The sequence below is a fragment of the Podarcis raffonei genome, chromosome 4 (genome assembly GCF_027172205.1).
Source record: "Podarcis raffonei isolate rPodRaf1 chromosome 4, rPodRaf1.pri, whole genome shotgun sequence".
Lineage (NCBI taxonomy): Eukaryota > Metazoa > Chordata > Lepidosauria > Squamata > Lacertidae > Podarcis > Podarcis raffonei.
In genome coordinates, this window is record NC_070605.1 from 97,647,609 (window position 1) to 97,668,777 (window position 21,169).

Sequence of the window (21,169 nt, forward strand, 5' to 3'; positions counted from 1 at the left end):
TTCATCATCAGCAAACACATGACCACATCTCTCCTGTGAGAAAATGCTTGCTGTGAAGGCAGCAGGCTGGTTTTGAGGAGGAATATCCTTAAGAAAAGTCCTGGGGGTTGTTACAAGACACACAGGAATCCCAAAGATCTCTGGAATTCACAAGAGCTCTGTAATTTACCATCTTGCCCATCATCTAGTTATATATGATGTGCCCAGAGACAGTGTGAAAGCAATAAACTAAAGGGCAATCTGACCTGGTCTTTGTAATATGATTTTGCTGTATCCAGGGTAGCATTCGCTGTAGAAACTCGTGGTATATCAATTGACTCACTCGATGTCTTATTATGATTATGACTATATGCCGAAATTTCACTGTCTATAACGAACCAAGCAAGGGTATCCAACTCATTCAACTTTCTCTTTTCAAACAGACTTTTATTAAAGGCTGAGCTACATGTTACCACAGGGCCATCCCACTGAAGCAAAATGAGACTATTGCCTCTGGTGACGGACATGGGGAGAACAGCAACACGGTGTCTTCCTGCCCCCCCCCCTTCCCTCATGGCAAAATGGATCTCTGTGAAAATTATGTGAGGCTAATTTCCTCCAACCTGCCTCAGTCTGAGAACGGGCTTTAAGGGGGGTCCATCTTCAGAGCAAGGCATGCCGGGCCTAGCTGTGGTAGCTAGAAGTTCTGCTGAGGTGAAAATCTAAAGTCAGAAGATGGCTCTCGCCCAGCCAAATGCCTCACGCGGAGGAAGGACCCTCTTGGCGCTTTTGCAGAGCGAGGCAGGGAGTACAGGAAGGGGAAGGGGAAGTGCAATGGCAACAGTGGATGAGAGGAGGTGGCTCCTGTTACACACCTTAGGCAGAATGGCTCTGTGTTACAATAAGTATAGAGATATTACTAAAAAAGGCAGCCCCATGCCAGGTTCTCTGCTAATATGTACAGCCATACCTCAGAAGTCGAACAGAATCCGTTCTGGAAGTCCATTCGACTTCCAAAATGTTCAGAAACCAAAGCGCGGCTTCCGATTGGCTGCAGGAAGCTCCTGCAGCCAATCAGAAGCCCCGGAAGCCCCGTCGGACATTCGGGTTCCAAAGAACGTTCACAAACCAGAACAGTCATTTCCAGGTTTGTGGCATTCGGGAGCCAAAACGTTTGCCTCTCAAGGCATTTGGGGTCCAAGGTACGACTGTATTATACACTGCTCTGTGTCTGGGGTATTTTACGATACTGTATATTTATTGTTATTATTAATATCATCATTAATTTATTAATTGGAGGGCCACAACAGCTTTGTGGGGAACCTATGGGAGTAGTCAGTAGTTTTTCAAATTAATATTAAAATTAAATTAATTAACAAATAAAATTGGGGGGGGGGCAAATACATTTTAGCATTATGACTCACTGTGGGGGACCCATAAGAGCAGTCAATTTATGACAGCTTTGGGGAAACTCACTTAGGGGGCCATATGCAACCCACAGGTTAGCCACCTCTGCTGAATAAAAATTCATGAAGATTGAATTCCACTAGCATTGCTAGGTGGGAAAGTCCCATTCCAAGAGGAGAACAGATGTTAGGATCCAAGCCAAAGCATCTCTTAAGACAAGAATGGGAAACCTGTGGCTCTGCAGATGCTGCAGGACTCCAACTCCCATCAGCCCCAGCTAGCCAGGCCAACAGTCAGGTGTGATGGGAGTTGTAGCCAGAAACATCTGAAAGGCCACAGGTTCCCCTTCACTGTCTTAAGGCAGATATTCAATTTACCGTATTTTTCGCTCTATAACACGCACCCGACCATAACACGCACATAGTTTTTAGAGGAGGAAAACAAGAAAAAAAATATTCTAAATGAAACAGCGGATGTATGATTTTTGTGGTTCATGCTGTGGCCACAGACATGTGATCTGATGATGAGTTTGGGGTAGCCCAATGCAAAAATCCTGAGGATCCATGTGGATCCATGCTTTGTAACCACGTTTTTGCACCACTGCGGCCCCAGGCAACAGTGGGTGCGTGATTTTTTTGGTGCAAGCTGTAGCCATGGACATGCTATGTGATCTGATGGTGAATTTGGGGTGACCCAGTGCAAAAATCCTGAAGATCCATGTGGATCCGTGCTTTGTAACCACGTTTTAAGTGGGGTGGGAAGGAAAAGCACTCAAGGGACAAGGAACACGCGTGGGGTGGGTGGAGAAGGATGCTGTTAATAATGCAGAAGAGGGTTATAAGAGGAGAAGGCTCCTCTCCTCTCCCGCTTTGCTCCTTTAAAGAAGCAGGTTCTCTGTCCCTCTCTCCTCCCCACTCAGCGGCTCTTCTCCCACTTTGCTGTTTCAAAGTGAGCCACAGAGGAGGGAAGGAAGGGGAACCATGGATCCTCTGCTCACGACTGCAGCAGATCCCCCCGCCATCCGTAGGCATTCGCTCCATAACACGCACAGACATTTCCCCTTACTTTCTAGGAGGAAAAAAGTGAGTGTTATGGTGCAAAAAATACGGTAATTATCAAATGTGTACGCCATCCTTCTTCAAGAGCGCTCTGGATACATAAAATGATATCATTTTATTCTTGTGAGGTAAGTTAGGCTATGTGACAGCAACTTTGTAAAGGCAACTTGATGAGTTTCAAGGTTGAATGGGGAAGTCTGACTCCAGGTCTCATCTATCCAAAACACTATTTGTTACACCAAACCACAACACAGTAATAACATCTGAATCACATTGTAAGCGTAGCAGGATTGTGTAGCTGGGTACAAAAGCCTGAGAGCAGCCAAACTTTATAATACAAAACAATAAAGCCATCTATATAAAACTCTTACCTGTCTAAAGTTGTATCAGATCTATATCGGCTAAGCAAAGCTTTCTGATCATCCTTTTCATCTGGGCTCCTGACATTAAGAAAGACATTATAGTAACTGAGGGATAGTAATGACTTTAAAGATTTTCAGTCACCAAAGTATCCAAATTAGATCTGTCAGAGGATTAACATCTGCAATTTAATAACTGATCTTTTGAGATAAGAAATAAATTGAAATATTCCAATATCACAGTTGAGGTGATCATTTCAAGATATTTAATAAATATTTTGATTCTCTTGACTAAATTGAACAAAAGAAATGTTGAGAAATTATCTTCACATTTCCAGAGAATCTAGTATCATGTGAATACATGGCAATATCCTCAATAGTCAATATCCTTTCACAGCTGTCTTGTCCAATTTAACGTGGGTCTATCTCTTCAAAAGTTTGTTGGAGTTATCACATATTACAAATCCATTTTCCATCTTCTCATTTTTAAAAGCAGTGGATGAGAGGAGATGGATGGGTAGATCCAGCACATTTTTAACTTGAAATGTAGAATTCTGTCACTAATATACGTAATTTGCAAGGGGAATATTGCATTGCAATCAAAGACATAGACTTTGCTGAACCAATAAAGCAAATTCTTCAGATGTTAGTCTCCAACTCCTATCAGTCCCAAGCAGCATTGCCAATGATCAGGACTGATTGATGCGAGTTACGACAACGCCTAGAAGATCTCAAGTTCCTCAGCCCTGCTATAGGTTATTAATGAGAACAAACAACCATAGCTTGCATATATTTCCATAGTTGGGAAAAAATGGAGGAAACTTATAGAGATTAACAGGCTACTGTACCTGTGTAAACCATCTTGTGATTTGTATTGATTAAGGACCACTCTGCCATAGTTTTCATCAGCGCTGCAATAAACCAAATATTTCATATTATTTTCATTTATATGGTGCCTATAAACTAATGATGCTGTCTGAAGGCCCCGTTCAAGGAAGTGTGTCAATGTAGGAAGAGGCTGACAAAGGGAAAATACTCAAGGGCCATACACTTTTCTACTGATTCTACTTCTAAATGTAGCATATATTGGTAATGTAATCAGATAAAAGCCCTGGGCATCTGTTCAGATGCACCTCCTCATTTTTACACAACAATTTATGAACGGGTGTGGATCCATAAATTGCTATAAACCTTTCACCAAGGGCGGGCACACACACACACAGACACACACACACACACACACACACTGAAGCTACAGCATATGAACATACACTCAGATTTTATATAGCTATCCATATGACTTTTTGGAAGTTATAATTCTGCAGCTACAACGCACAAATCATGGAGCTATTGAGCTTTCTTGAGTTTCAAGTTATTAATGTAATACAAATAAATGAATTCTGTTGCCAGAGCACAAAAGATTGATTCTTATAATGGAGTTAAGGCCTTCATCTTGAGTTAAATATGGAAGGACCCAATGCCAACATGTGTGGCAAAGTTCACATACTTTAATCATCAGGCTTTGTTTGCTGAACTTTCCCCTTGCTCTACAGATAACTCTTCTGCAAAATACTGTTTGATTTTTTTCAGCCCTCACCTTCTGGCTATTATAAACTAGATCAGGCATAGGCAAACTCGGCCCTCCAGATGTTTTGGGACTACAACTCCCATCATCCCTGATCACTGGTCCTATTAGCTAGGGATGGTGGGAGTTGCAGTCCCAAAATATCTGGAGGGCCGAGTTTGCCTATGCCTGAACTAGATGGCCATAAATCCTATTCTTCCATTACGAAAGCAAAACCAGTAATTTTTGAACTTTCAAAACTTGAGGGAACCCCTTCCAGTCAGATTTGTTGGTCAAAAGAGTTCTGCACATCTGCCCTAGAACTCCTGCATCTACAATGTCCAGATTTGGAGTACATGGGTCAGTCTGCTTCTAGTCTCTGTTGGTTTTACATGTGGTCATTTATAAATCCATTCCACCCCATTTTCACATTAAATTGCAAATCTGTGCTATCACAAAATACTCATTTAAATATGTATTATTTCAATGAATGCATTACTAAACATATACATGTGCAATACCCCCTTTTGGTAATTTTTTTGAGCTAAGAAACTTTGGAAAAGTGCAAAATCTGAAGGATAATTAGCTCTAATCCATGTATTTGCCTGGGAGGTGTGAATTAGGTCAGTTTGCTTAAAAACGAGTATGGAACAAAATTCTGTTGCAGATCTGAGAGACAACAAAGGTGATCATTTCAAGATATTTAAAAAATATTTTGATTCTGTTGACTAAATTTAGCAGTTGCGTCAAAGCAGGAATTTCAGCAGTTGTTGATTATAATATTGTAGCTGTAGTCTATATGTGCAGAGCAGAGAATTCTGGGTGTATACTGCCCATAGTCAGTTCATGCAAGGTATTGACCAGGATATTTCGACCTCACCATTACACTATGTTTACAGAGAATATGCTTTAGAATATGGGTAGTTGTGAGCTAGCCATCTTTCAGGTAAGTTTGTTTGTCTGTACTGATCATTAAGGAATGCCTGGAGAATTTATGAGGCACCCCAGGGTTCCCCGGAACACAGTTTGAAATGCACAGAGTTAGACTCACCATTGGATATGCAATAGATTGGATGTAACAGATGTTGACTGGACAAAGGAGACTTTACAGATGCATCCCAGACCTCTCCTACTTTTACTGTTTTGTTTTAAGTGTTAAGTGCCCTGCCACTTGGAGTGAAACTCTGACATCTGCATGCCTTGGCAATATGCTACATACTACAAGCTTTCTCTAAAGCATTTTTAATCTTTCTATCTCTTGTGCTACCTGTGTTTAATTTAAACATCTCCTGAAGTACTTTGATCTTATCCTTTGATCTGCAGCGCCTAGCCCTGGGAGAAGTTTTATTAAGATTACACATAAAACCACAGACACACACACCTTAGTGGCCTGCCTTCCATCCCTTCTCTCTCTGAAGCTGATGGCTGCACCAAGAGCTGCAAGCACAGGCAAGCCTCACAGAAGAAGCAAACTGGCTGCCCAAGTACTGTAGCAGCCAACTCCTTTCTGTGTCATTTAGCAAGAACTTGTTGGTTTGGGGCAGGGATGGGCAACCAGTGACCAACATTCAGGAAAAGTGAGGACTGCAGTCCAATAACATCTGGCAGGCCACAGGTTCCCCATTCTTGGTCTAGAGCCAAGATTCAAAGAGCCCATACAACCGAGGAAAAGGTGGGCTGGTAGACAAATTCATGGAGCATCAATCCAGTAGTGGTTATTAAACATCATTGATCATTAGAAACTCCTTTTCAGAGGCAGGATGCCATGGACTGGTTGGAAGCAGAGGAATGGTGGGAGGCACTGGCTGGGGAACAGCCAAGGTGTGATGGCCTGGGATTTGGACTTGGAGGCTGGACCTGAGGAATCCCAGCCTGCACAGGAGTCCCCGCCTCCAGAACCAGCCGGGGCTGGGGCATGAGCCTGAAGGGTCCTCACCTGTGCCGGATCCTCAGGAGCAGACACCAGCTGAGTCTGCTCTGGCTCCTGAGGTGATGGAGGACCCGTTGCCTGCAGGTGCTCCACTCTCAGCCCCGTCAGAGGAAGCTGAGGTTGCCTCTGGGTCCGGTAACCCTCCAGCCTCTCCTGAGCTGCAGAGGCTCAGGGCAGACAGGCGGAGGGAACTAAGTTCCCGCAGGAGGAATGCTCACCTCCAGGCCAGGAGAGGCGAGTCACCTGTGGACCGGGGCCACCCTATGCCCTAGGGCAGATAAAAGTCAGCCAGCCCAGTCCCAGGTTGCGGGAGCAACATTGTTGGTAGCCCGTTCCTGCCTGCACCCTGTCCTGCTCTTCTGCCAGAGTTCCTGACCTCACCCGACTCCCTGCCTCGGACCCCGCTTCAGCTTTGATGGACAGCCTCCTCGACCTTGGACTGGACATGGACCTCACCGCACGGTTAACCCTCGGGACCAGCACACAAGGGAAGAAGGCTTCAGATTGGGGGTGGGATGATGGTGAGTGATCAGAGGGAGAAGAGAGGCTGGGAGGAGGAGATGTTGGAAGCCGAAGAGGCAACAGGTTTTAGTGAGCAGGGAGAATCTGTGGCAGAGAGGAGTGCAGAAGCAGAAACAGGAGAGGAGGAGGTCAAGAGGCAGAGATGAGTCAGGCTGGTGAAGAAGCCAGGGTGTCTCCCACTCCTGCTGCAAAAAGCTCCCCTCCTCCCTGGTCTCCCAGGACCAGGAGAGGCATGAAGTAGGCGCAAAGGCAGGCATGCAGGTGCAGTCTCAAATTGCTTGGGGAAAACCCTGGACAGGAGGAGACTTAGGCAGCTGGGGGAAGGCTGAGTCCTTCAGTTTCCACAACTGCCTCATAGTGACAAGACCTACCGAGAAGAGTGGCTGTGCCTTTCGAGGACTACAAAACATGAAGTTTGTCCACGGCAAGCCTCTTGGCAGGCCACAATAGCAAACTGCTGGGCCATGTTTGGAGTAGCAGATCACAACAAGATAAAAGCCAAAATGTGTCTCCCCCCGCTTACTTTTCCTCCTCGGGTCTTTTCTTTATCCAGCTGTTATCTTGTAACAGAGTCCTCTTCTTGTTGACCTCATTAATAACTTGTTGTCTACTCTTCATTGCAATGGAAGCATTCTTCGTATCTGTTAGTGCACAGGCAAGAAAATTAGAAATTACATACCAAATGTAATTTTGGATCAAATATTTGCATTGTTCACTTTGCAGATTTCATTGATGTGTGCTATAGTTTCTAATAAAATATCTATCTTAAAATAGTAATTAAGAGAAGGAGTGTGAGACTTGGAAAGTTCCCAGATAAACCTCAAAGCTGAAATCAGGGTGGTAGACTATTGCCTGCATGTCACACAACTATTAACTATTTTGCTAGAAATACCTACAGTGCAACCCTGAACATTTCTACTGAGACACAAGCTCCATTGAGTTCAGTGAGATTTTCTACCAGGCAGGTTTGCATGGGATTAGAGCCTGATGCATGTGAAATCTCTTGCCACACTATACCAGGGTTCGCCCTAAGGATGAAGTCCTATAGCCTTAGCATGTTGATCAACATCATGATGTTATCTTTCCAATGCATAATTAAAAACAACTAAATTTTCAGTAAACTTTTTTTTCCATTGTCTTCCTCCATAAATGCTTCCAAGCAGGGTAGAATTCAATGTCAAGCCATGACAAAATTATATCTGTGCAAGCATTTCGATTTGGCTAATGGGACTTTGCCCCTTTTCCTCCCCCTCCCCCGCCCATGCACTGTTCTGGGGGCTCTGCCAGCCCTCCCTTAGGACCAACTGGGGAGCATGGGGGTGTGGGGAGAGGAAGAAGAAAGCCGCATGGCACAAGTGGAAGTACTTGCACATGGCTTCCGCTTATGGGGCCCATGAGGTGAATCCCATCCAAAGTGCCATACAACATAATACAAAAATAATAATCAATATAAAACTTTTAAAAAACCTATAAACACATCCCATCCAATATAAGAGGCCACCATATCTAAAACTCTCCAAATTCATCTTATTATTTACTGCAGGTCTACTCAGAAGTAAATCTCACTGAGTACAATGGAGCTTACTTCCAGTTAACTCTGTAAAAGGACTGTACTCAAAGTCTGTTCACACACTTGCCATATTCCTTGAAACCTCTCTGAGCTAGTTCCCCCGCCCCACCATAAGATTTTATTAAAGCTGTAATGAAAGCTAAAGCTCTCCGAGTAGAAACATTTGCTTTCTTCCAGTTTGCAGCTCTGCACAAATGTACTGTTGTCAGCAAAAGCTGGATATTCAGTACATTTTATTGTATTTTATTGCTATGGCTAGTGGCTGATGCAAATAAAGATTCTTTTGCTTTTGCGTGATAGAACTTTTAAAAATGATTATATTGCATTTGTGAGGTACTTCTGGCTGAATGGAAGATATTGACAGCACAATCTTATGCATTTTTGCTCAAAAATGTGTTCAGTGGGACTTCTAGATCCCCTTGTAGAGGAGTAGCGGCAGCCATCTCAACTGATCTCAAGACCAGTTTGAAACTCAAACTGGGACCTCATAGCATAACCAAAAAAACAGACAAACAACAAGGGTTAATCAGCATGTAGTTAAATTTGAAGTACAGCTGACACAAAATGCAAAGGGCTGGAAGACGTTTTGCCAATCTGTTGGTTTGACATTTTAAAAAGAGGGGGCTATGTTATTCCCCCCCAACCCCTTGACTAACTCAACAGAAGCAGAACAGAAAGAGTGCTAGCACATTACCACTTTTGCTAGGGGCTGATTTTCCTACAGTGAAGGTTGTCATTTTGTTCAGAGGTGCTTTCTTTACGGTGCACTGAAAGAAAGTAAAAACACGAGAGATTAAGTATGGGGCGGTGTGTGGGAGGGAGGAGACACAATCTGGCAAAAGACATAAATGGCAGGCTAAAATAATGAGACCACAACTCTTCCTCAGCTTCACTTTCCAGGTGCCAGCTTTCATATAACTGAACATAAGAAGAATCCTGATGGGTCGGACTATTTAGCCAAGTATCCTGTTTCCCACAATGGCCAATTGGCCAATAGCCCTTTCCTGTTGTTGCTCCAAGCAGCTGATATTCAGTGAGATATTGTCTCTGATTCAAACCTGGAGTTACACATAGACATTTTGACTAGCCACAACCCAATACATCTCAAGCAAGGACCCAAGTCCTCACTTAAGCTGTCAGTTCACACAGGCCTCAGATACAAGAATATGAACGGGCTCTTTGCTTCTCTGAGATGTGGAGGAATAGGAGAGACTCCTTTTCACCAACATGCAGAGCAGTCAGCTGCTGAAAGAGAGGTTTCGATATTGGCTTGCTGACATTTCCTCTTCAGACAGGAGGCAGGAACAGCTATCCACCCTCCTCAGCAGCTTCTGTTGTCTTTTAAAGCTGGCATTCCTTATTTGCTCTGCTTTACACTAGTCAGCAGAGACCCTCTGCTTTCTGATTCCTGACCACACAACTAAACAAGCACTCAGGAGCTTCTCTGCCTTACGCATGACCACCACTAACTAAAAGTCTGGTGGCAATTTTTAGAAAGGGAAAGAAGGGAACGAGCGAAAGTATCAAATTAAGTAAATAATGGTTGGCTTCAACGTCTCTCCAACTGGCCGGGTACATGTAAGTTTTGGTACTAATGACAAAACAAAACCAGTTTTTTAGATACAATAAATGACTGTGCCATAGAACAAGGACAAAAACAGGAGAAGAGAGAATATATTCAACGTAATCATTCACACACTGCTTGGATATAGTGACTGCAACATTATTAAATTTAAAATCAAGTGCTACTTTCCACTTGGGCAGACGAGGCTCATCAACCTGGGAAGGTAGTGTTAAGTTGTGGGTGAACATATCAGACGACACAGCGATTCTTCAAACAGCTCTTGTTTATTCACAGGCCAGAACAGAACTGAACTGAAGGGTTCAGCCAACCTGCTTATATAGAGCGCCACTACAAAAGCAGCAGTAACAACTTTCTGTAACATCCAATCACTGAACGTCACTTTCAATTCCTTATTTAAATATGAGGACCTGAGTGAAAACTATCTACAGTATCCCCCTGCTGGCCCAGGGTGAGAACTTCAGTACATAACACGTAGCCCACCTAGGAGAAGGCAAACTCTGATCCTAAACCTCTACAGTGGTACCTTGGTTTACGAACTTAATCCGTTCCGGAAGTCCGTTCTTAAACCAAAGCGTTCTTAAACCAAGGCGTGCTTTCCCATAGCAGCGGGGGACTCAATTTACAAATGGAACACACTCAACAGGAAGCGGAACATGTTCTGCTTCCAAGGCAAAGTTCACAAACCAAAACACCTACTTCCAGGTTTGCAGCATTCTTAATCCAAGTTGTTCATAAACTAAGCTGTTCTTAAACCAAGGTACCACTGTACTGCCTTGCAGGACATATTCGGTAGAAGAAACAGCTAAGGGGCAAACCCTACACAAATCTGGAGTGGAGTCCAAAGCAAATGCCAGTACAGTGGTACCTCGGGTTAAGTACTTAATTTGTTCCAGAGGTCTGTACTTAACCTGAAACTGTTCTTAACCTGAAGCACCACTTTAGCTAATGGGGCCTCCCGCTGCTGCTGGGCCACCGGAGCACGATTTCTGTTCTCATCCTGAAGCAAAGTTCTTAACCCGAGGTACTATTTCTGGGTTAGCGGAGTCTGTAACCTGAAGCGTATGTAACCTGAAGCGTATGTAACCTGTGGTACCACTGTACACTGATCAAAAGGTGCTGCACAACACCATGTTTTACGCTCCATTCCCAGGGTGTCCTGCAGGAAGATAAAGGGGCACGAGAGATAGACTCTTCCACCAGTTCCAAGTGATTCTAGTTGATTCTTTTTTCAAAAGAAAGGAGAAAGTTTAAATTGTTTGCTATCATGAGTATTGTAACAACCAAGGCATTGAACAACAGGCCTGAGCAATTGTGACTCGTCAAGCTGACTGCAGATCATCAACCTATGGGAGAACAATACATCTCCTGTTTTTAATGCTTGCTGGAGAATGTGACACCAAGGCTATTTCTGAGCATCCAGCAGCGCACCCAGGTCAGTAGGTAGCAACTGGCTTGGTAGATCACAGATTGTTCAGGCCCTTTCAAACAAGTATTCATAAAGGACTCTGAAAACAGTATCAGACTGAGGCCAAAAACCTTGGTCCTGCCACACCTATTAATTCACACCTGTCTGCATAAGCTTCAGAATTCTACTTGTTGATCTTGAAAATGTTAGCAACACCCTTGCCCTTTCAATTTATGTCAAATTCATTGGCAAAGTGCAACAGGCAGAACATATGACGGGAAGCTTTTCTTCTCACCCAACAACAACAAAAATGTTCAAGCCTTCTGTAAGAAATTGTTTTGAAATGCTCACTGGGCATTAAGCCAACATGGAGTATTTCCTAGTAACCACTCTTTTTATACTATCAGATAAGCTTTGTTGGGGAAGGGGTGGGATAGTTGATTTTTGGCTTCAGGTTTATGTTGTTTCGGTAGCTACTGCCGTTCCAAAGAAAGGCTATACCAAAGTGTGCTTGATCAATTTAAAAGCAACAAGAAAGGTGCTGAATGCTCATTGTGGCTGCTTTTTATTTTTTCCATGCTATCTGAATTAGAGGAATTTTGTTTTTATAAGCATTCAACCCTGGCAAAGCTTTCATTGCAAGACTCCACCTTCACAGACCGTTGACACTCTTTGGTGTGCCAACATATAAATTAAGGCTCCATGTTGCAAATTTGGACTTCATTTTGCATTTGCATTTCACTTTTGGTGTTTAGGAGTCTCTTCCAGAATTGTTAATGCTGTCATGCCTGTGCTGTTGTTTAATATTTTTTTTCCTGGGGAGCCAGTCCTTTAAAAATGATCACTCTGTGCTGCTTTTAAATGTTTGCAATGTGGTATTGCTGTGGTACACTACCCTGATATTTTATGAAGTCTCATTATGTAAATACTTTTCTAAAGGAAGGAAGGAAGGACATTCTTGTCAACTTTATAAACCTTCCAAAGCTATATCAAGTGTGTGAAGAGGCAAACGATCAGCTCCCAGAACCCCAAATTCCCTCCCAAGTTATTGCTTTGCTTGCTCTGGACCACAGTGCAAGCATTTTACTCACTTTTGCCCTGTTTTCAAACCTTTCTAGTATACAGGACATCTTAAACAATGCATGCTACCAATTTCAGTTTTCAAGCCAGCGTTTGGTATATAATTCCCTTTGACTTGTCTGGGTGTTTTAAAACAAATGGGGAGGGGTGAGGGAAGCAAAAATAATGACACCCTCCCCCCAGTTGCTTTGATAATTTTAGTGACTAAAGTTGAAACAAACAAAAAACCCATTTCCTTCTCACTTGCTCTTATTTTAATTTCCCCAAAGGACACCCAACTAATATTTTTTCAGCATGCAGCTTGAAAATATTCAATATTCCTCTGAGCTCTAGCTGATGGTGGGATGATTTGAGATGAAACAATGTATATCTGCCAGATGTTTTGGGATGTTCAATTTACATTGCAATTTCCAAAGGGGGGGGAGGGCTTTTGGGAAGGCTGGGGGAACAGTACAAATTGTGACTGCAACCTTGTGACCTGGCAACCCTGAGAGGGCAAGAAAGTAAATGGATGGGAAGGTCTGGATTTTATATGCTGATTTGAATTTTTAGACCCCTAGAAGCAACAAATGCTTCTTCAAACAATGGAAAAAGTAGCTTGGAGCACATTTTGGAGTGTAAAACAAAAAGGCTGAAATAGAAGGGGTTAAGAACCTCCCCTGCCCCACCTACTTCCCCACCACTGGGGTCTCCTTTTTCTCATGTACTATGTCATTTAAACATTTGGCTACAAGAAGTCAGAAAAGTAATTTGACCTGGTGGCAAAATCCACCCGTTCTCTATCACAGACCAAAAGAAACTGGCACAGATCTACCATATTTTTCACTCTATAAGACGCACCAGACCACAAGACGCACCTAGTTTTTGGAGGAGGAAAACAAGAAAAAAAATATTCTGAATCTCAGAAGCCAGAACAGCAAGAGGGATGGCTGTGCAGTGAAAGCAGCAATCCCTCTTGCTGTTCTGGCTTCTGGGATAGCCGCACAGCCTGCATTCGCTCCATAAGACGCACACACATTTCCCCTTACTTTTTAGGAGGGAAAAAGTGAGTCTTATAGAGCAAAAAATATGGTATTTGATAATACTGTGAGTTGTCTGGCTAGCTAAAGATAGGCTTTGATTTCACTGCAATAGATCTTGATTTGTTTTATCCACATTTGATAACTGTTATTTATGAGGCTATGGTCTCCTGCTTAGACATCACATGGTTTAGCTCATTGCTCTCTGTAAGATTAAGCTCCCAAGTTCACTTATCCCTTTCTCTTCATCCCAAGCTGAGAGATCTTCTGCAGATGCACTGTCTAATCGATCTACCCCATGTACACCAGTGACCACCGATTATTTGGCCGCTGCTTCACTTGTTTGTCATACGCTGGTGAGTCATAGTTTCAGCATGCACCAGGGTACTCACAATATGACAGCTCCGCGACAGGCACCCTTGTATCCGGCTGACAAATAAACATGAACCCAAAATAGCAAACAATCTTGGGTGGACTCCCATCTCCAAGTCATCGTGATGTGAATAAGCTTACAATACCAGTCCTCAACGGCTGAAAAAATGATGAAGGGCAGTTGCATTTTTGTGTTGCTGTCATGGGGTGTGTGTGTGTTTTAATCCACGCATTTTTAGTTTTGATAACTCCATCCTGTTTGGGCAAGGGAGCGTGGTAATTGGGCGTGGTGATTACTAAAGGAATGATGGCTTTGGGGGGAGGGAAATGAGCTGGCGTCAAGGAGGGATGCAAAAGGTATTTCACATGTGAGGAGTGCAAGTCTGGCTCCAAAATTGGAATAGATTCACAAGGAAAAGGCACGCAGGTGAAATAAGGACCCTGGCACAGCTATGTTTACCATGCAGATGCTGCTGGAAATGGCCTCTGTGTAATAACTAATCTGTAGTCTGGCAGGAAAATTTAATAGGGTGACCACTTAAGCATGGGACACGGGTGGCGCTGTGAGTTAAACCACAGAACCTAGGACTTGCCGATCAGAAGGTCGGCGGTTCGAATCCCCGCAACGGGGTGAGCTCCCGTTGCTCAGTCCCTGCTCCTGCCAACCTAGCAGTTTGAAAGCAAAGTGCAAGTAGATAAATAGGTACCACTCGGGCGGGAAGGTAAACGGTGTTTCTGTGCGCTGCTCTGGTTCGCCAGAAGCGGCTTAGTCATGCTGGCCACATGACCCAGAAGCTGTACGGCAGCTCCCTTGGCCAGTAAAGCGAGATGAACGCCGCAACCCCAGTCGGTCACGGGGTCCCTTTACCTTTACTTAAGCATAATAATAAAAAAGGGAAATGCATCACCTAAAAAAGGAGGGCAAATGAGTATTTGCATAACATTTGTGCATAAGAACTTAAGAAGCACCTCCTGGATCAGGCCAATGACCCATCTAGTCCAGCATCCTGATCTCAGTGACTGACCACATAAACATCAGACATGCTAGCTTGTACGCATTAGCAAACTTAGATATAATTCCTGTAATTTTTAAAAGAAATATAGTCTTGTCACATCCACAGCTCAGTGTTAGCCGCACCCAAACTGTACATTTTAAGCAATCTTATACCAGTTTGCTGTTATATCTTTCCCCCAAAGAATCTGTAATCCTTTAAGGGTGCTGAGAGCTGCTAGGAGACCCCTTGCACAAAACCGGAAAACTTCAAAGGTGTGTGCTGAGAGTTCACAATTGCCTGAGACTGTGTATTATTTTGTTTCACACTTCCTGGGTGGATAATTTTTGGTTATTTATCTGAATGCATGCTCTGTTGGTCTTAATCAGCATAATACAATCAACAAATTAGAAGGTGGGAAGAAACACAACAGGGAATTCCTATGCGTATTAATGGACAACATCAAAGTTGCTCTTCATATACAAATTCAAATGCATTCAGGGGTGGAGTACTCCGGTCTAATTTGAATGGGGGGAAATGGATCAACAGCTAAATAATGCTCAAATGTGGAGAAGATATTAATACTGTATAAGTACTGTAGTTCCTAGGTAAGCTCAAGTGTGCCTCAGATCGTTTTTGCTGCTCCTACAACACACCCCTGTCCTTATGCCCTTGTTCCTGTGTGATTAGACTGAACAAGGGCCCTACTCTGGCCCTTCACAGCTCCGGACAGGACTTCTCCTTTTAGCCAACAAGGCTTTCACTATCCTCAAGCTCCGGCTGCTGTCCAGCTACCATACATGATGGACCACATTGTACCAAGTTGATTTCCCAAAGTGTACCTCAGCTGTCTATGTGAACTAAATAGCCAGGCTCCTGGGGAGGGAGAGGCAGGCGTGTGAACAGTTGCTAATGCTGGGTTGTAAACTTCGTGCTCCTTGTTCTTTATCGCAGGTCTACAAACAATCTCACCCTGGCCTAATTCTCCCATCTCTATTTTACCTATTATCCTGTGACTCCACAAGATTTAATTTCTCGCTCTGCCTCAGGCTCCAGAATCCACGCCTTAACAAATTAAGGATAGTTTCCTGTAGCACTGAGAAAAGAACTTTTGTTTCAAAATTGTGGTGGATGACAAAATCACCACACACAAAAAATAGGGGTTAATTGAAGGGGGCAACATTTAAAAACAAACAAAAAAGAGGTTTACTATAGAGTAGACAATTAGCAACATTAGAGCTGCCTTTATTTTATCCCTGCTGAAACTTGTGGAGATTCTAAGTTCTCAGTATTCAAAAAAATAATAATAATTGCTACTGTCCCACAATAAGTCAGCTCAGCCCAGATCTGTTGTAAGGAAAAAATACTGTCAAAATCCTTGGTCCTTTTGGTTCACTCAGGCACAATTCTCCTGCTTCTATCAGCTCCCAGCTCATCCCTTCTGCTGACTGCTCCTCAGTGTCCAGGCTCTGGGCTCTAAGGTGAAGTCTTCAGAACCCTCCCTGGTGGGGCCTCTTGGGAGACAGCCTTCCATCACTCTTCTTCATCAAGCCAGTCCCTGACATGCTTCACACGTGCCAGGAGAAAGAGAAGAGCCCAGTTATGGACCACCAGAGCTAGAACAACCTTCACAGTGATGATCTCGGTGCTGCCCTCTGTGAGAAAGAGAATGAATGGCTTGTGGGTGAATGGTGTGCGCTCTTGGCTGCATGCCTGCATTAGTGTGACAATTGTGTAAATGGATGAGAGGACAAGAGAATGGGTGGGTGAATGGGAATAATGCTGGTGTCGAGTGTATGTGGATGGATGGATGGATGGGAGATGTTTGTGTGGGAGAAAGAGAATGAATGTGTTAAGAAGAAGAAGAAGAAGAAGAAGAAGAAGAAGAAGAAGAAGAAGAGAGAAGGGGTTGCACCCTCAAGGAAATGCATCCATTAACTTCAAAAAGATTACTCACCCCTGCTCTAATGCCTACCCTCCAACATTTCTCCGATGAAAATAGGGATGTCCTATTCCATTAATAATAATAATAATTATTAGTAGTAGTAGTAGTAGTAGTAGTAGTAGTAGTAGTAGTATTAATACCACGTCCCTCTGACTAGGTTGCCCCAGTCACTCTGGGCAGCTCCCAACATATAACAAAACTTTAAAAAAATAAACATTTTAAACTTCCTTATACAGGTCTTCCTTCAAATGGCTCAGGGGTCAGATATCTTCATACCCTCCAACATTTCTCCAATGAAAATAGGGATGTCCTAAGGAAAAGCATGACATTCTGGGATCAAATCAGAAACTGGTACATTTTCTGTAAATTTGGGGCTGTCCCTGGAAAGCAGGGATACTTGGAGGGTTGCTAATGCAGTTTTTAGGATAGCACGCTGGAAGTAAAATTAAGTTTTGTAAAGTATATAGAATGTCAAAGCTTTTGTAAAACAGATTTAAAACAGGTGAAAGTCACTGGCAGCAGGATCCCCTAAGCAAGCACGATCTGATCCTTTCACATAGAGGAAATCATAATAATAGCCATTCTAACTACTGGTGTTTTAAGAAGGGCATCTTCACACTTTCAACTGCTGAGGCAATCATTTAAGCCATGTCAATGCCTCATGCAGCAAACAATATGTATAATACACTGATGTATGCACATCTTTAGATAACCAGCAATAAAGATCTGGTCAAAAGCAACTAGGCAGTGGCATCCAAGTCTATGGGGGGCACTTAAATCGGGTTTATCCATTAAATGTGCACAGCTTGCAATGCAGCAGATAGAAGAATCAACCACAGAAAGGTTTACACCACTTCAGGAGCTCCAGTTTGCCAGCAAGCGTGTTCTGTAGTAGCTTAATGAGGATAGCAGTTAATACCATGGGAGCCGAAACACTGTTTATGCAGAACAGTTAAGTAGAGGGAACAGAAACAAAACCTTCTCAGCAAAAAGCTTCTCAGCATAACCATAAATACAGTTAGGGTCTCCTTTGCATTCGTGTGTTCAAAGCTGAATTCAGCTCATCGTGGTGGTGGGCAAATAGTCATGAAACTAAATAACCATCTGCTGTATCTCTGCACTTCCTTCCTCAAGCAGACTGTTGTACTAAATAGTCTACAAAAGAAGCCTCCAACTCTATGGTTAAATGAATCTGGGCCACCTACAGTAATCAGAGGCATTTGTAGTGACAGGTTGTAGTGACTCTGAGAACAGGTCTTATGGGCACACAGTTAATTAAAGTAAAGGTAAAGGTACCCCTGCCCGTACGGGCCAGTCTTGACAGACTCTGGGGTTGTGCGCCCATCTCACTCAAGAGGCCGGGGGCCAGCGCTGTCCGGAGACACTTCCGGGTCACGTGGCCAGCATGACAAAGTTGCATCTGGTGAGCCAGCGCAGCACACGGAAACGGCGTTTACCTTCCCGCCAGTAAGCGGTCCCTATTTATCTACTTGCACCCGAGGGTGCTTTCGAACTGCTAGGTTGGCAGGCGCTGGGACCGAGCAGCGGGAGCGCACCCCGCCGTGGGGATTCGAACCGCCGACCTTTCGATCGGCAAGCCCTAGGCGCTGAGGCTTTTACCCACAGCGCCACCCGCGTCCCTACACAGTTAATTAGATTAGGCCAAAATGGCAGCTAACTACATGCATGTTTTAGAGACCAAACAGATCATCAGGCTTCAATCTCATCTCACAAGTTTCACACCCTAAATAGCATTTTTTGCAGGCAGACATGTATTCTGTTTTGCACATAAGGAATGACGTATTTAGTAAAATATGATCATCATTATCTCAGTCATGGGAGATTACAAATACAAAAGAGAAGGTTTAACGACCCAGTACAAAAGTGTAATGCTGAAATCACTTGTCTATTCATAGCAAAGCAAGCTTCTGGAACTGGTTTTGCAGGATTTGGGTGGAGAAGATTGTGCCTTGAAAGAAATTAATCTTTAAAATTGTACATAGCCTGAAATCAGCTAGTTAAAGATGACAAAATTTTTGATTTGTGTGAATTTGTTTTCCTTCAAACACTCCTGTGCTTCAAATGTAAATTGTTTCTGCACGGTGGAACATTTTGTACAACTTGAAACTTATTTCTTTGTTATTTTGAAGAAAACAAAGCAAAACACCTTCCTTCAAAGATCTGCTACATACTTGCAATAAAGCAGAACTTTTAATCCCTGCCATCTACCAAATTTATTTCATACTCTGTTTTTAAAGACATGTCTGATTTCTATGTTCCTTCCTATGAAAGGAATGTACTGGTACATTTCCACCACAATGCACATAAGATTAACATGCGTAAAATGCTACTCCTTCCACCATCTCCCACGTGTAAAAATAGATAAAAAGATTAAGCCGTTTTCCTTCCAGGGTGAGTGCACACTAGAGTTATCAGTTAAGCAAACAACTACAAATTAGAGAATCGTTTGAACAAGCAAGTTTTCAAAACTCTAAAGCGATTTTGACACCCCAGCTTTTGTGTAGCCTTTCAGAGGTTCCATCAGATTATACAGAGGTCTGTGAAGCAGGAATGTGGTAGAAGAAGAATAAAACCAGTCCTCAAAACTGAAGTTGGCTGCCGTAAGTCCAAACTCACTAGAAGAGTTTGGCCTGTAACAATTCCCAGTATATATTAAAATCCATGCTTACCTCTTCAAACCATGAATGAAAAGGTCCAGAACTCGGCACCCAGTGGTCTCTGTTACGCAGTTCAGTTTACAGAAGAGCAGGATCGTCCTCCATCTGACAGTCTTAACAGCTTGGAGGCTTCTCTACCAGAGGCTGACTCATTCAGGGAGGAGAAAGGAGGTGCAGAAGAGGGAGTTCACCTTGCACAAATACCAGTTCAGTTAAAATCCACTGGCATATTTTTGTACTCTAGTCTCTGCTAAATTCTCTCCTGTGATGCAGAGACAGATTGCAACAGACAGCAAAAAACATGCAGGTTGCTAATGATAACAATACATTTTTGTTACAAGGTGCCTAATCCCATAAAAAACAAGAAGCCAGTTGTCACTCTGCTGCAAGAGACCTATCACTTTAGTTGGAAGTTGAATGTATATATTTTTTAAAAAAAAAACAAAAAACCCTGCCAAGCATGTGAGGAATCTTCAGGACCGTAACCTGAGAAATTTACACACTGCAGTCCTATGTCTATTGGCTGAAGAATTTCAGTCGTTTTGCTGAAGCCTTCTTAGAAGCTGGCGTTGTAGGAACTCCAGAAGAAAACTCGCTCTGCTCTGGAAAATCAGGTTTAGCTATTAAGCAATCTGAAGTATAACTAAATAAAAGGGCTACAATTGCTGTTGTATGGAAACAGATATTTTATTTATGCACTCGCTCTCCAAGGATGTAATTCTAATTCATGAAGAAGGTGGACACCCCATAGAGGATGTGAGGCAACCAACATATGATGTCAGATTATGCACTATCATTCAGCATTAAACACCCATGCCAAGAGGTGAGCCAAACAAATATATAGCAAAATAATGGTGTGTTTTTTAAAAAATCCAAGGCATTCTGGAGCCTGCTGTGAGGTACAGTGATACCTCGGGTTACAGACGCTTCAGGTTGCATTTTTTCAGGTTAGGTAAAGGTAAAGGTACCCCTGCCCGTACGGGCCAGTCGTGTCCGACTCTAGGGTTGTGCGCCCATCTCACTTAAGAGGCCGGGGGCCAGCACTGTCCGGAGACACTTCCGGGTCACGTGGCCAGCGTGACAAGCTGCATCTGGTGAGCCAGCGTAGCACACGGAAACACCGTTTACCTTCCCGCTAGTAAGCGGTCCCTACTTATCTACTTGCACCCGGGGGTGCTTTCGAACTGCTAGGTTGGCAGGTGCTGGGACCGAGCGACGGGAGCGCACCCCGCCGCGGGGATTCGAACCGCCGACCTTTCGATCGGCAAGTCCTAGGCACTGAGGCTTTTACCCACAGCGCCACCCACGTCCCTTTTTCAGGTTATGGACTGCCAAAACCCGGATGTACCGGAACGGGTTACTTCCGGGTTTCGGCAGTCATGCATGCGCAGAAGTGCTAAATCACATTCTGCGCAGAAGTGCCGAATCGCAACCCGTGCATGCGCAGATGTGCCGCTGCGGGTTGCGAACGCTGCGGGTTGCGAACGTGCATCCCACACGGATCATGTTCGCAACCCGAGCGTCTACAGTATTTAATGTTGCATATATCTCTTTTGATTAAAATAAATCCTCAAAGTTATGGTAATTCCTGATTTTTTAATTGTTTTCCGTTAACCTAACATAAGTAAGGGGTTACAGTGAGGGGGGAAAGTATTTGACCCCCTGCTAAATTTTCCCATTTGCCCTCTGAGAAAGAAATGACCA

General features: G+C 43.5%; 1 protein-coding gene across 1 annotated transcript in view; it reads right to left on the reverse strand.

The window, feature by feature from the left end:
* Positions 1-19,952, reverse strand: part of SCEL (sciellin) — a 54,710-nt gene extending 34,758 nt beyond the window's left edge. Inside the window, exons 1-5 of the mRNA XM_053384628.1 lie at positions 19,478-19,952; positions 9,084-9,156; positions 7,343-7,460; positions 3,652-3,714; positions 2,816-2,884 (exon numbers count right to left, since the gene is read on the reverse strand). Coding sequence (XP_053240603.1) covers positions 2,816-2,884; positions 3,652-3,714; positions 7,343-7,460; positions 9,084-9,126 — 293 coding nt within the window. The 5' untranslated portion in view covers positions 9,127-9,156; positions 19,478-19,952. The remainder of the gene's footprint in view (positions 1-2,815; positions 2,885-3,651; positions 3,715-7,342; positions 7,461-9,083; positions 9,157-19,477) is intronic.
* Between the last annotated feature and the right edge of the window lie 1,217 nt (positions 19,953-21,169).